This window comes from Diabrotica virgifera, chromosome 4 (assembly GCF_917563875.1).
Source record: "Diabrotica virgifera virgifera chromosome 4, PGI_DIABVI_V3a".
Lineage (NCBI taxonomy): Eukaryota > Metazoa > Arthropoda > Insecta > Coleoptera > Chrysomelidae > Diabrotica > Diabrotica virgifera.
Window position 1 is genome coordinate 259851957 of NC_065446.1, and position 16047 is coordinate 259868003.

At 35.2% G+C, this 16047-nt stretch overlaps 1 protein-coding gene across 2 annotated transcripts in view; it reads left to right on the forward strand.

The window, feature by feature from the left end:
- LOC126884146 (interferon-inducible double-stranded RNA-dependent protein kinase activator A homolog) overlaps positions 1-16047 on the forward strand; it is a 41286-nt gene that overhangs the window by 17679 nt on the left and 7560 nt on the right. Inside the window, exons 3-6 of one of the 2 annotated variants that reach the window (XM_050650013.1) lie at positions 1920-2218; positions 5643-5802; positions 8967-9107; positions 12948-13100. In XM_050650013.1, coding sequence (XP_050505970.1) covers positions 1920-2218; positions 5643-5802; positions 8967-9107; positions 12948-13100 — 753 coding nt within the window. The remainder of the gene's footprint in view (positions 1-1919; positions 2219-5642; positions 5803-8966; positions 9108-12947; positions 13101-16047) is intronic. The other variant, XM_050650014.1, reaches the window with a different exon arrangement.

Below are 16047 nucleotides of genomic sequence, written 5' to 3' on the forward strand. Positions count from 1 at the left end.
TATTTTGTAAGGTGCTACAAAATTTAACGGTTTTCGGGTGACTTTGTCCCAGTTTGTTGATTGTTGGATTTTGGTCATCGGTTGCTTCTATATTAAATTAAAGTAAGTAAATACTGATTTTAAATTTGCTTTTGGCCTTGTAACAACTGCAGGGTTTATTAACTTGCAGATAAGCTTTCCATTGGAGTTAAATACTTCGTAATTGTATCTGACTACTTTGACAGCTTTCCAGGAAAATTCGATGGATTTGTAAGAGGTAGTAATAATTGTTACGGTTGGGTGCAAGTAATGGTACTGGGTGAAAGAAGTTTATGGCAATGGCCCGAAGTCCCCGTAAGAATATCCTACCACTTGGCTAATGTTGATTTCACTGAGCCATTGGAACTTGGAGATAACCGATATTTCTTTCTAGATTTAAAAAAAAGCTTGTAAATCGTTTTTTGTTCATTTTTTGTTAAGAAAAGATGATTTTTTGTTAACCTAGGGTCCTATGTAAAGTTTCATGTTAGTTTTAGTTTATCTTTGTTTGAAATTTAAATAAGTTTTTTTCACCTAACAAAATGTTTGTTTCTGATTCATCTGGTAGGGTCATTTTAGCCCAAACAATAATAATCACAGAGAATAAATATAAAATGTAGCTTGAGACAAAGTCACCCGACACTAGCGGGTGACTTTGCACACCACATTTTTATTTTTTTTTATAGTACAGGAAGCGCTTCTTTGTGTTTTCGTGTAATTTTTCTAAAATAGTAGTTATATACTCAAATACACATAAATAAAGAAACATACTTTTATGTATTCAAAAAACTGAAATGTACATTTTTTAAACTTCGAAAGTGAGTCAAAATCACCCGAAATTACGGTATGCCTAAGAATTTTTCGTTCAAGTGTAGATACTACAATCACAATAAAGATGCACTAGAAATAAACAAACCAAGACATTTGAATTGACAGGAGCACTCACAAAAATCATGATTTACAATGTACATAATATACGTTGTGGAATCATGATTTACAAAGTGTATACATTATAAATGATGATTCGGGAGTGCACCTTGTAACATTCAACATGTCTTGGTTTGTTTATTTCTAGTGCATATTTATTATGATTTTAGTATATGTAGTAGTTTCTAATCACTTTTTGACAACATGACTTTTTTTATTGCTGGGGTGGTTTTTCCCATAACACTTGATATTTTCATTTCGATTTGTTGAGGACCAGTTGTTCAGTTTTTCCTTCTGTTTTCTTCCAGTTGCTTTTTGACGTCTTTGTTCTTTCTAGTTGTCTTTCTTCTAACTCCTATATTTCTTGTTGTATTTGCTCTTCTGCGCATTCTGTTTTTATATATTCATCATCAACAGCTATTCCATCCATCATCGGATGTAAGCCTCCCTTACGCGTGTCCATTAATTTATGTTCATTGTTTTTTGTATCCATTAATATCCAGCCATTCGATTGATGTCATCAGCCCATCTTGTTTCGAGGTCTGCCTCTACTTCTTTTGCTTGCCCTTGGTCGCCACTCGAGAATTTGTTTTTTCCAACGGTTCTCTTCCATTCTCCCTATGTGCCCTGCCCAGTTCCATGGCAATCTTCTGGAGCACATCTGTTACTTTTGATCGTCTTCCTATCTCTTCATTGAACATGCGATCAGTGAGCTTAATGTTGAGCATTCTGCGTTCCATTACTCTCGTGAGTCACTTGAAGTTTGTGGACTAAGCTGTTGTTAAGAGCCCAAGTTTTAGTTCCGTATGTCAGAACTGGCAACACATACTAATCGGACATTTTTGCCTTTAAATATTTGGCTCCTTTAAACTCTGGCTTTTACTTTAGGTGTTCTCTGATTATCCATTCTTATAAGGTGACTTTCCCAGCGCAATCTTTGTATTTTCGCATAATTTGTTACTTGCTTGTTACAGCTCTACTCTCAAGAAATGGCCTCCATGCCGAGCAAGACTCCCGTCAGCGTCCTCCAGGAGTTGCTGAGCCGTCGCGGCATCACTCCCAAATACGAACTGGTCCAAATCGAGGGCGCCATCCACGAGCCAATCTTCCGCTACCGCGTGTTCCTTAACAACGATCTGGTGGCCACCGGAACCGGAAGATCGAAGAAAGACGCCAAACATTCGGCAGCCAAGAACTTGCTGGATCTCTTGGTCGGAAAAGTGACTCCCGAACAAGCCAATCAGACCAACGGAACGCCCGGAGCGGCTGATATGTAAGTTTACAATATTTATTTTGTTTTTAACAGATTCTTTGCGACTGACTCCCATTGGAGCCAGTGTAATACTTTGCTAGAAGGGCATGGCTCCAATGGGAGACAGTATTCTGCGGCTGATATGTGATTTTACAATATTTATTTCATTTTGAACACATTTCGTGCACATGTCTCCGATTGGAGCCAGCGTGATATTTTGCTAGATGCGCATTGCTCCAAAAGGAGAAGGTAATCTGCGGCAGATATGTAAGTTTACAATATTTATTTCTTTTTTAACACTCCGTGCACATGACTCCCATTGGAGCCAGCGTGATACTTTGCTAGATGCGCATGGCTCCAAAAGGAGAAGGTAATCTGCGGCTGATATGTAAGTTTACAATATTGTATTTCTTTTTTAACACATTCCGTGCACATGACTCCCAATACAGTGACAGTAATCTTCAGCTGGTATATAAGTTTACAATATTTATTTCATTTTTAACATATTTCGTGCACGTGACTCCGATTGGAGCTAGTGTTATACTTTGCTAGATGCGCATACCTCCAATAGAACACAGTTATGTTGATTTTTATGACAGTACATTTTACTTAGGAGGAAGCCGACATTCGGTAATGTTTTTGGCAGCGAATGTGTTAAAAGGACTTTTACTTTCTGAATAAAAAATATTTTTTATGTAAGTACATATTCAAAAACATTCCTTTGTAACAATACTGTCCTAAAATTGGAAATAAAAACGAAGTTATAGCTGCATTTATGCAACTTTACTATCTGAGCTAAAACTCGTTTGTATAGCGCAACCCACGCGAAGCCTGACCTGTGCAGCTGCATCTCAACAGTTGGCCTCTAAAACTTATAAAGGGAGTGTTTTATATTATTGAAAGGACACCGCGCACGTCTTATGGGAAATGTAATGTCACTCAAATACAATAAAATTTAGATGAATAGATTCGTCTCGAAATTACCATCATTTCATTTTCATAGCATTGCGCCAACTCTAAATTTTTATTAATAACGATTCGAATTCGAATATGATCGGTTTGTATGCTATCTTAAAAGAATAATAATTTTATAGGAATAATAATTTAGTATAAATTTTTATGTGCAAAGATTTGTTATCTTAAAAAATGTTATTTGCGTCATACTAGTTTATTATTCTGTTTTTATTGTTTGTTACTAACGACATTATACTTTATGTCCATGTGGGCATAGTGCACTTTATGGACCTCACAAGCATAAACGCAAAAAAATGTTTGATAACTTCTAATAACATTATTATTAAATTTACAAAATATGGACTTAAATTATTATAATTATATAAAATTATTTAGTATGACATAAAACTGGCAATTCTGGAAAGATCCGGTGATAGATAGATTGCCAGCAGCAAGTTTAATGTTGATTCATGATTCATTATCTGCATATCAAGTTTATGCATGGAAAAGCCATATCTAGAAGGTATGCCTGCCAGCATCCACGAAACCTTGTTTCTGAAGATATGCTTGTATATATATCCTTCAGCAACTAACATACTCTTCCACCATGGTTTAACACCTTATTCTTGATGGAATTCGTTTGAGATTATATCAACTACTCAAACTGTTTCAGTAGTGTGTTTGTATAGCTCAGTTATAAGCGAAATTATATTAAAAGACTAAGTTTTCAATCTAATAGCACATAAAATAACATCAAAAATATTACTCTACATCCCACCAGATTGAAATCAATGGGAACCTTCTCTGGTTACACCTCCGAGGCTTCTACAATTTGCAAGCCATAACGGATGCTGAGACTAAAGAAGATGAGGGAATTTTACAATTTATAATTCACGTCCCATCTGCTCAGCGTGGTAAAGTTCTAACGAGAATGGTTCTCTTCATACTCCCATCGATAGAACTTTACCGCGCTGAGCAGATGGGACATGAATTATAAATTGTAAAATTCCCTCATCTTCTTTAGTCTCAGCATCCGTTATGGCTTGCAAATTTTAGAAGCCTCGGAGAGAAGGTTCCCATTGTTTTCAATCTGGTGGGATGTGGAGTAATATTTTTGATGTTATTTCATGTGCTATTAGATTGAAAACTTAGTCCTTTGCTAGCAGTTGTCGCTAGGGCATTGCAATTCGTAACTGCACGCCGGTATTTTTGTCGTGGTTGGGTCAGAGAGAGCAGCATATGTTCCTCCTGATGAGAGACTAATAAGTTTCGAAACGGTAGAGGTGCTTGCTGCACTCTCTGATTGAACTAGAATTTAATGCGGCTGTAGCTTCATGTTGCAACGAAATTGAAAATGGTTATTCATTTTCGAAATTATATTATATATTATTGTAAACCTACTTCTCTTAGTTTCTGCCATAAGGTTGCCCTTTGACCCAGTCAAACGCTTTGCGATAAACAAAATGTTTAATGAGATATTGAATTCCCTAGATTTTTCTAATATGCATTTGTCTTTAGATTTGTGTTCAGATGTTCTTGAGTACCTCTACCTTTGGTAAATCCAGTTTGCACTTGGTATTTCTCTTTGTATGAAAGTTGTCAGTCTCTCATTGATTATGTTTAGCACTATTTTATTGGGATATGAGATAATGGAGATGGTTCTGTAGTTGTCACATTTATGGAAGCTGTCTTTTTATGTATGGTCGTTATGGTAGATTTTGTCCAGTCGTCAGGCCATTGCTTGGGATACTATATTTTGTTACAGAGCAAGTGAAGCAATTTTTTCCAGTTTCTTTTGTGGCTGAGCATTTCTGTTATTATATCTGTATGTGGTGCTTTGTTAATACTTGAGTTTATTGTTCGCCAGTCTTCTTTCATTCTTCAGGGGTTTGGTGAACAAGTTCCTGTCGTTAATTAACTTTTATAGATCATGCAATATAATCTCCATGTCTCTGCTATATCTCCTCTGCTGCTCCTCAGAATTCCTGTTTGCTCTTCAACGGTCCAAGTTCTAGGTTTAAAATCTCTTGTTAAAGCGTATTTTTCTAAATAAAACTCTCGGCTGATTTTTTTATCGTGGCTCTTGTTGTTTATGTCTTGCATCTCCGTTTTATTTCCTTGTTGAAGTTTCCCAAACTAGCTTTTTCCCTTTACTATGTGATGTTTTCACTTTGACAAAGATTTCTATTCTCAATTATTTTCATCTCAAGAGTTTCATATGTTATCTAGTGTTTCTTTTTCTCAGGATTATTTAGCGTTACTACTCAGTGCATATTTCTTAATGCACCCTTACAAATAGAGAGCATACTTTTTTGCACTTCTTGGAGAAGGTTTTCCTTCGTTTTTAGTTCTATCCTCTTTGTCTATCTCCGCTTGTTGGGCGCTTCAATCTTTATTATAACTGAATTTGAATTATATAAATAATAACGATATGTAGGTATCATATAATATTTTATAATAATATTAACATTAGCCACTTTTTGTTATTCAGCACCAATCAGGTGGTGACATCGTTCGATGACAAAGTGATGGGCAATCCCATTGGCTGGCTCCAAGAGATGTGCATGTCCCGCAGATGGCCACCACCATTCTATGAAATGGAACACGAAGAGGGACTACCACACGAAAGGCAGTTCACCATCGCTTGTCATGTAAGTACTATTTTGACATTGATAATGATAAATTGATAAGTTATCGTGATATTGATGGTTTGGAATTTATATCACGATAACTTATCAATCACGATAAATTGATAAGTTATCGTGATATTGATGGTTTGGCATTGTCAGTATAAAGTCTCATAGTTTCACCAATGACAAGGTTAGATATACACCCTATAAATGGCAGCACTGCGCGCTTCGAGTACTGCACTCCGGCGAGTATCAATTTCACCAGCAAAATAGAGATGACCATTTAGTTTTTGAATTTTCTTGGACAATCGTTACTTGCATAATCGCTTAATTGATTAATTCCCCACTCTAGTAGTCTTGAATTGTTCTGAATCGGGTTTATGTAATTTTCGTATTATTTATATTATGAATTATTATAAAAGTACTCTAGTTATTGTTATTATGTAATTGATATCAATATCGAAATCTATTTCAAATACTCTTTATCATCTTTAAATATATATCTTTAAATCTCTCTCTCGCGCTCTCTATCCCCCTCTCTTGAACCATCACTCCTGGTGGAGATTTGGGCGCATCTGCATTTCTTGGTGTAAGATGGCTCTTGGCCAATTCAACGCATCTACTCTGTGTTTATTCTCTGGTTAATCTGCGTACCAGTTTCTTCCATTCTCCTCTGTTCCTTGCTGTGTTTTTCATTTCCCCCATCTTAAGCCAATTCTGTTGTGTTCTCTGGTTACTGTTTTCTTTCAGATGAAAGCTGGTCTTCCCATCTTTCTTGTCACCTCAAGTTGATATTCGAGTGCTTGTCTTATGATGTTCCTTAACATATGGCCAATCCATTTCTTCTGCTTAATGTTGTTACTATTCTGGTTTGTTTTGTTCTTTTCCGTAGTCCCACATTTGTATTTCATTAGGCCAGTAAATTTTTACGAAGTTTCTTAGGGGCCTACGACCTACTTACAAAAGTCTGTAGCTTCCAAGTTTCTGCTCCGTATACACGGTGTTCAAGAGAAAATCTAAATAAAACTTGATCGAACCCCCTATTTTTTTTGCTTTTATGCTTGCATTATACCTTGTAGATCAAAAATACGTCAAAATTAAAATCGGCTACGGGGCACTTTTTTGCGCATGCGTATAAGAATATTTTTGTCTCTTTATTTTTCTGTTTTTTTATTTTTCTTTATCTGTATAATCGGATTTTCATATATTTGAATAAGTGTGAGTATGTACCTATATGATGTGTATACACACTCACACATATACACACAGACATACACATACACACACAAATATCGCACCATCAGTGCAAGACTATCATAACTCAAAAATTGCCATTTTTGTTCTTTATGAACCTGTAATGGTAATGGTTAGTCTAACATAATGAAAGAGTATTATAACTCAAAATTTAATATAAGACATTATTAAACAATATTAATGTTAAGTTATAATACTCTTGCATTATGTTAGACTACTTATTACCATTACAGATTCATAAAAAACAAAAAATGGCAATTTTTGGGTTGTGATAGTCTTGCATTGATGGTACGATATACCGGGTGTTGAATAGTCAAACGGGCCATAGGAACCAATGGGGAATTCTAAACTGTTGAATTCCTGCTTCCCTAATTCTTTTAAATCGAAAGTCATGAGAAACTATTTGTAAAGGACTGAAATCTGCATTAAAAACATATATTAAAATTGTTCTACGAATTAAACACATTCCAAAATGTTGCAAAAATGTAAAACAATTGCCAGAGTATTATTAGTCCAATCGACCTCTAAAAGTCAGATTTGACCTCTAAAAATCTTATGAACAAACTGACTTCATTTGCTACAAAATGCAAAAAGTAGACACCAAAGCTGAACATATTTTATCTTTAAAATACATTTGGATTTTTGTCAAAAGGACGCTCTGATCAAAAGATATTGAATTTTGACCGTCAAGTTGATACAAATTCTATTTAAAAAATTGAGTTCGCGAGCGTAACTGACATTTAAAATCGCCGGTCGCTTCAAGCGTTGTTTCTGAAAGAACGGTTCATTCTGCACAAAAAATGCTAACAAATATTTTTGTTCAATATCTGAGCTGCATCTTGTTAAATCATTTTTTTATACGGCGTAAACATATTCTTGGTAATATGAAGTTTTCGATTTCCCCCTCTACGACGGGTGATTTTAGGAGGAAGCACGGGGGTAGGACTGGCAATCTTTTTTGTATCTTTTTTGGGGCACCAAAGTTGATATTTTTAGCAAAATTCAGCATAGTTCGTATGGTTTTTAGAGGTCAAATCTGACTGTTAGAGGTCGATTGGACTAATAATTCTCTGGCAATTGCTTTATATTTTTGCAAAATTTTGAAATGTGTTTAATTCGTAGAACAATTTTAACATTTGTTTTTAATACAGATTTCAAGTCCTCTACAAATAGTTTCTCATGACATTTGATTTAAAATAATTAGGGAAGCAGAAATTCAAGAGTTTAGAATTCCCCATTGTTTCCTATGGCCGTTTGACTTTTCAACACCCGGTATATTTGTGTGTGTATGTGTATGTCTGTGTATATGTGTGAGTGTGTATACATATCATATATATACTCACACATATTAAAATCTATGAAAATCCGATTATGCAGATAAAGAAAAATAAAAAAAAAAACAGGAAAATAAATAGAAAAAATCTTCTTTTAGGCATGCGCAAAAAAGTGCCCCGTAGCCGATTTTAATTTTGACGTATTTTTGATCTACAAGGGATAATGCAAGCATAAAAGCAAAAAAAATAGGGGGTTCGATCAACTTTTATTTAGATTTTCTCTTGAACGGTATAGTAATATCCTTTTGACACAGATATTGAATACATTGATGTTTGTTGCTTCTGATATTTCTATTGTTTGCCAGATTTTATTTCATTTCTTTCATCAGGCGAATTGTGCCTTCGTTATTCTTGCTTGTATGTTTTTCGTGCATTCTCCTTTTCTTTCCATGATTGATCCCAAATAAGTGACTTATACTTCTTTAATTTCTTTACCTTTTATTTTTATTTTATTATTTGCGAGTTATCGTTTTTTATATATGCCTATATTTAAATATACATACCTACTATAAAAAGAAGTTTTTATATTACTTTACACGGCCAACCATTGAGAATTTTCTCTTGTGATGATGTTATCTGTATTTTGTCTCTTTTCAGGTGTTGAAATTCCGCGAAATTGGCACTGGCAAGTCAAAGAAGCTAGCCAAGAGAATGGCGGCTCACAAGATGTGGCAATCCTTGCAGGATTTACCCGTGGAGGGTAACAATCTGCCTTCTACATTTGCGAGTGACGAAGAGGTAAGCTGTGATGTTGATATGTAGGCGTGTGTGTGGGGCTTTACTAATATTAAGATTATGTAGTTAGATTGAAATAATAAATATTTTTTATTTTCATAACATTTTATTTTATTTGTTTATTGGTGAAGTTTTTGTTTAATTTTTTGCTGTTTTTTTTTTATGTATTATTTGGTAGAGTTTTTTTTTCTTTTTGCTTAATTTGATAAGTCGCGTTAAGTACATGTGTGTCCATTACCTTTCTATGGACAGGTCGTTGTGTAATAATTTGTTCGGGAAATTACAAAAGCTGATGCTGTGTTTGAATAAGACCGATAAGTGAGCAAAAACAACGAAAAATCCCCAGGATGTCTACTTATTCGTGTGAAACTTAGCTGCTGGGATCAACCAGTTTTTACGAGAGTGTTAAGAATCCGCAAGAGTTCGGACTGTGTTTAAAAACAACGAAAAATCCCCAGGATGTCTACTTATTCGTGTGAAACTTAGATGCTGGGATCAACCAGTTTTTACGAGAGTGTTAAGAATCCGCAAGAGTTCGGACTGTGTTTAAAAACAACGAAAAATCCCCAGGATGTCTACTTATTCGTGTGAAACTTAGCTGCTGGGATCAACCAGTTTTTACGAGAGTGTTAAGAATCCGCAAGAGTTCGGACTGTGTTTAAAAACAACGAAAAATCCCCAGGATGTCTACTTATTCGTGTGAAACTTAGCTGCTGGGATCAACCAGTTTTTACGAGAGTGTTAAGAATCCGCAAGAGTTCGGACTGTGTTTAAAAACAACGAAAAATCCCCAGGATGTCTACTTATTCGTGTGAAACTTAGATGCTGGGATCAACCAGTTTTTACGAGAGTGTTAAGAATCCGCAAGAGTTCGGACTATGTTTAAAAACAACGAAAAATCCCCAGGATGTCTACTTATTCGTGTGAAACTTAGATGCTGGGATCAACCAGTTTTTACGAGAGTGTTAAGAATCCGCAAGAGTTCGGACTGTGTTTAAAAACAACGAAAAATCCCCAGGATGTCTACTTATTCGTGTGAAACTTAGCTGCTGGGATCAACCAGTTTTTACGAGAGTGTTAAGAATCCGCAAGAGTTCGGACTGTGTTTAAAAACAACGAAAAATCCCCAGGATGTCTACTTATTCGTGTGAAACTTAGATGCTGGGATCAACCAGTTTTTACGAGAGTGTTAAGAATCCGCAAGAGTTCGGACTATGTTTAAAAACAACGAAAAATCCCCAGGATGTCTACTTATTCGTGTGAAACTTAGATGCTGGGATCAACCAGTTTTTACGAGAGTGTTAAGAATCCGCAAGAGTTCGAACTATGTTTAAGGCCCATAAGTTTTTGTCACAAATGGTTATATTTTTGTAAGTAGTGCCCATGTAACTCTATCATTTCAGGTCTTCATCTCCTACTTCTTCCAGGAACAATTTAACAATTTTTCATATTGGTAATTATTTACATTCCCTGAACGTAATTGACATCAATTGGTGATACATTTAGACTTTTCCCTTAATTTCCTTTTCTATTACTATATTCGTCGATTTGAGAGCTCTCATTTCAGCATTTTTACTAACTATTTAGTAATTATTTTTTGCCAATTTTACCAAATTGACAAAATTACTTACTAAAATCACTAGCCAGTTGTGTCTGGGCTTAGCGAACTGACTATATCATCTTTTCAATGACGATTCTGTTATTAATGTATTCAGCTCAATAACGTCTTAGTAGCTTGAAAATGGATTTAGAAAACTTTTAGTCTATAGAAATTACATCGCAAAGTCTAAATATGTACTAAACATATGAAGAAACACATAAAGAGCTGTAACAGCCACTGATGATGATGATATAAAGAAACACGAACATACCGTGTCTCCGTTATAATTCAATTAAATCACATTTAAAGCGTAATTATGTTCTGGAAAAAATTATTTACATCAAGTAATTCAAATGTGCCGAAATCTTCTGAAAAAGAACAAGAATTGATGTTAGTAAAGCATAAACTAGTCTAAGAAATGATAGTTTCATGGATATATGGTAACTACACTGCGCGTTAGAGAAAACGGGCACCCCAAAAAATGGGTCATTTTTGATGTCTCGTATCTCAGAAAGCTGTTGTCCAATTTAAGTAATTTTTTGATGTTATAGCCCTATTTAGCAATATCGCTGCAATAATATTGTTGCTAAAAGGTAAATTTTCATTGTATACCGGGTGTACGAATCAAACTGATTTTTCTCAACGTTCGCAACACCTTGTGGAATATTCTAGCATTTATAAAATACTGAAATTAGAGGTAGTGCAAACACTCCTGACCACGGCGCAGTAGCCTTTACGTGAATTTTGACTCCGCCTTCTCGCAGCTCCATGGTCAGGAGTGTTTGCACTATCTCTACACCCCAACTATAGCATCCAGTTTTCTTAACATTCTGTTTTTTTATTCATTCGCTTATGTTAAATAATACAAAAGTTAGGTACTTTAATAACTAGCCATGTTCTGCATCAGTACAGATTGTTTCTAAATAAGTGCGACAAAATTTAATATGACATATTCAATCTTCAACTTTCAAATATCTGTGGCAAAAAGTTTATCTAATGCCATCCTCTCTTTGTGAACACACACACACACACTATGTAGACGCTCTTTCCTGTGCCTTTTTGAGGTCCTATGTTTTAACGGTACTCTTTATATTCCCCGTATAATTAAAATTTGAAAAGTTATTACCTATTTTCCAACAAAGCAATTCTTGATATGTCTAAAACACAAGAATATGTCAAATACGGCACAACTGAAAGAGGACTCAATATGGTTACACATTCTGAGAAGAGCAATACGTTTATGTTTTGGCTCATTAATAATTATTAGTTTTAAACAAAAAAAGATCAGTTCTTAATAGGAAGAACATCGTCTCTACCATTTCCAACTATCGAATGTGATCGGGTTTTTCATATTCGATACCTTGTCCTCTCATTATATGTGATGCATCTTGTGGCAAATTCTCGTTATTGTAGCTTGATTGGAGGGAAATATGCTGTTTAAACTATCGAATATGAACATTTTTCCATTTGGTTGACCGCAAACTGACGAAAATGGTATATTTGATACTTTTGTTTTGTATAAATATAACTAAAGGTATATTTGTACAACGCTAAATGTCGAATGTGTCACATTCGTTAGTTTGTGTTGTAATTATTTATAAGTTATTCAGAATTATAATCTGTAAACTGTCGAAAATGCTAAACTACTGAGAAGAACACAATGCATGTGTTTACAATTTGTGCGAATTTTGTTTCAGTATCGCTTCCAAAAAATTCTTGTGAGGCAGTTTATGATTTCATTTTAACGGATTTTCATTATTTGATTATACATTATTCGCTATTATACATTCGCTACTTTGAAACATCGGACTGAAACAAATATTTGATTTATACAAAAAAAGCAAAGTAACGAATGTGATTTTTTGGAAAGAAAAAAAATTGTTATTAATATAACGAGGATTAACCATTACATACAAAAAATATAAAAATTTTCCCAATTGTCAATGCGCTGATTTAGGAGTCTCTAAAAAAGAGTTACTTTGCTCTCCTGAAAAGTACCACTTTTCACATTCGATAGTTTGAATGGCAGGGACGATATGATAGTTATTAAATTTTTTGTGCTACGGTAATTTTACTGTCTTTCAGTGCTTGCGCGAACGAAATGAGCACGGCTTTTTTAAACAAACGAGTAAAAGTGCAAAATTGAAATGACACCCAGCATGTATCGTTTCGAGTTTTGAAAGAAAGTAAAAAATTATCATAGCACACTTTCATTTCAATTTTGTGTTTTTATTCTGTTTTAGTTGGCCACTAAACTGGGCAGCTCGGCTGAGAATCGGTATTCGGGACTGAAAGACACTAAGATTACCAAGTTGGGCAACCAGCAGTCCCACAAAGTTTCACAGTTCCACAAAACGCTGAAAAATTCCGTCGGCAAGAAGTTGGCCGATTTGCAGGTATTTACTTTTAAGGGTATTTTATGCTTAGGTGGTTGTAGATGTGTAGTGGCATGTAACTTTTCAGAACTGAAATATTTTTTTAAATATCAAATCCAATAATGTAAGACCACATGCATGGTTATAACAAAAATCTAATTTTTTTTTATTAACATCCAAGATTTTTTACAATCTGTTTTACAATGAAAACAATAAGTAAAATTGTTTGTCGTTACAATGACAGAGAGATGTAAGGTCCAGTGATCAAAGCATCACGACACACACACATTAGTTTGTTTACCAGTGAGATGCGCACATACACGAGCACGAAAACTAAAACTGGCACAGAACACAATGGCTGGACACTGTTGAAGGCGTAGCTTCCTCTGCTGTAGGCTCTGTCAGGATCGGTTAGGTAGGTCCAAGGGATCATATCGCTTTAATCTCTTCGCTTGTTGGTTGTCGAGAAGATTGTGTGCCAGAGTGTTAGGATGTACCCGCAACCTATGTTGATACTGTACAGAAGATTTTTTGCACTCTTCAGAGACTGTTAGTACCTGAAGATCTCTATGTATGGCGTCATTCTGGATATACCAAGGGGCATTAGCGATTGTTCTTAAAGCTTTTAATTTAAATCTTTGTAATATCTAACATAGTGCGGCAGATTCGTGCAAATATTATAAGAATTGTGCATTTAATCATAGAAGCATATAATTTGGACCACATATACTACACATAAAGATTCAAATTTAGATACGAGGCCATCTCAGATTTTGCCTTTTACAAAAATGGCGGGCATTCAAAATGGCGACAATACATATGTGACTAATAGCACGATAACTTTTAAACGAAAAGTCCGACTTCAACCACATTTATTGGTATATGGGTTCTTTTTATGATGTATAAGATCGAGTTCCTGAACCGGAAGAATCGGTTTACCGGAAGTTGCGTTTTTCCTGATTTTTTATCTAAAAATATGTTGTGTTTTTTTCAATTCTTTCGTCCTGTATATGTTAATTTTTCAAAAAGGTGATACCGGCATTGAAAAGAGCGAAAAAATCTTTTTTAGGAAATATTTTGAACTTTTTAGTTATGTTAATTACCATTCAGAGGAGAAAGTTATAATAGGAGGTGATTTCAATGCACATGTGGGCTAAGCCATGCAGGATACGAAGCAATACATGGGGGATTAGGCTTTGGAACTAGAAATGAAGCTGGAGATGACATGCTTGAATTAGCAACAGCATTGGATATGGCGATTGTTAACACCTGCTTTAAACTCAACTTATTACCTACAAAAGTGGACAACATCAATCCCAAATAGACTACTTCATGATAAGGAAAGAAGACATATGTGAATGCAAGGACTGCAAGGTAATAGTTAGTGAGACAGTAAGCCAACAACATAAGCTGCTTGTTCTGGACATCGAAGTAAAAAGCGAAACTAAACAAAAATATCGGAGAGGACCACAAAAAATCAAGTGGTGGCTGCTAAAAGATGAGAAAGAAGGTCTATTCAGGAGAAGAATAGTAGAAAAAATATATTGGAACATGATAGGAAGCCCTAATACAATTTGGAAAAAAATGGCCAGTAGTATTAGAGAGACTGCTATTGAAATACTTGGGAAAACGTCAGGAAAAAAGTTTGAGGATAAAGAGACTTGGTGGTGGTCAAACGAAGTACAAGGAAAAATAAAAGAGAAGAGAAAATTATAAATTATATAAAAAGTAGCAAGAAACCAGATCCGACACAGATCTTCAAAATTATGTGGTGGCGAAAAAGGAAGCGAAAGTAGCAGTAGCAAAAGCCAAAACAGAAGCGTATTCAAACCTATACGATCAACTGGATACCAGGGAAGGCGAAACGAAGATATATAAAATAGCTAAACAGAGCAAAGAAAGCAAAACATTTTAATCAGATTTTAAATGAAGAATTTGACAGACAGCCTGTAGAGTCAACGGAGACAGTAGCAGCAATGGTCAGCAAAATAACAAACGAAGAAGTGGTTCAAGCGCTTCAAAAAATAAAGAAAGGAAAAGCGGTAGGACCAGATGATATTCCTGGGGAAGTATGGAGAGCATTGGGAGAGACAGGAACATGGTGGCTAGCAGGTCTATTTAATAGAATTATGGAAGGTGGACAAATGCCAGACGAATGGAGAAGCAGTATACTGGTACCTGTTTACAAAAACAAGGGAGATATACAACAATGTACAAACTACAGGGCTATAAAACTCCTTAGCCACACCATGAAAATATGAAAAAAAAGTAATTGATAGACGCATACGTGAAGAGACCGAAATATCCGAGAATCAATTTGGCTTTATGCAGGGCAGATCAACAACAGATGCAATTTTCATTATAAGGCAGTTGATGGAAAAATACAGTAGTAAAGAAACAAACGCTCATATGGCATTCATTGATCTTGAGAAAGCATATGATAGAGTTCCTTGAGAGATTCTGTGGTGGGCACTCAATAAGAAAGGAGTCCCTGGTGAATATGTAAAGATTGTGAGGGATATGTATGAGGGAGTAACGACTAGTGTTAGGACAGGTGTGGGAGAGACTGATAAATTTCATGTGAAAGTAGGATTGCACCAAGGCTCTGTGCTTAGTCCGTATTTATTCTCATTAGTTTTGGACCAAATAACAGCTAAACTACAGGGTAACATTCCATGGTGCTTAATGTATGATGATGATGTCGTGTTAGTAGGAAATTGTTAAAGAGACTTAGAACAAAAACTGGAACAGTGGAGGCAAGCTCTGGAGGAAAAAGGTTTAAAACTTAGTAGGACAAAAACGGTATTTGGAATGTTCATTTAAAGATGGAGTTACTACAAATAAAATGGTATTTTTGGATGGTGAACTGATTGTAAAAAGCAAAACCTGGGATCGGTATTACAGAGTAATGGAGAAATAGATGGAGATGCATGCAGTAGAATTAGGGCTGGATGGATGAAGTGGAAAG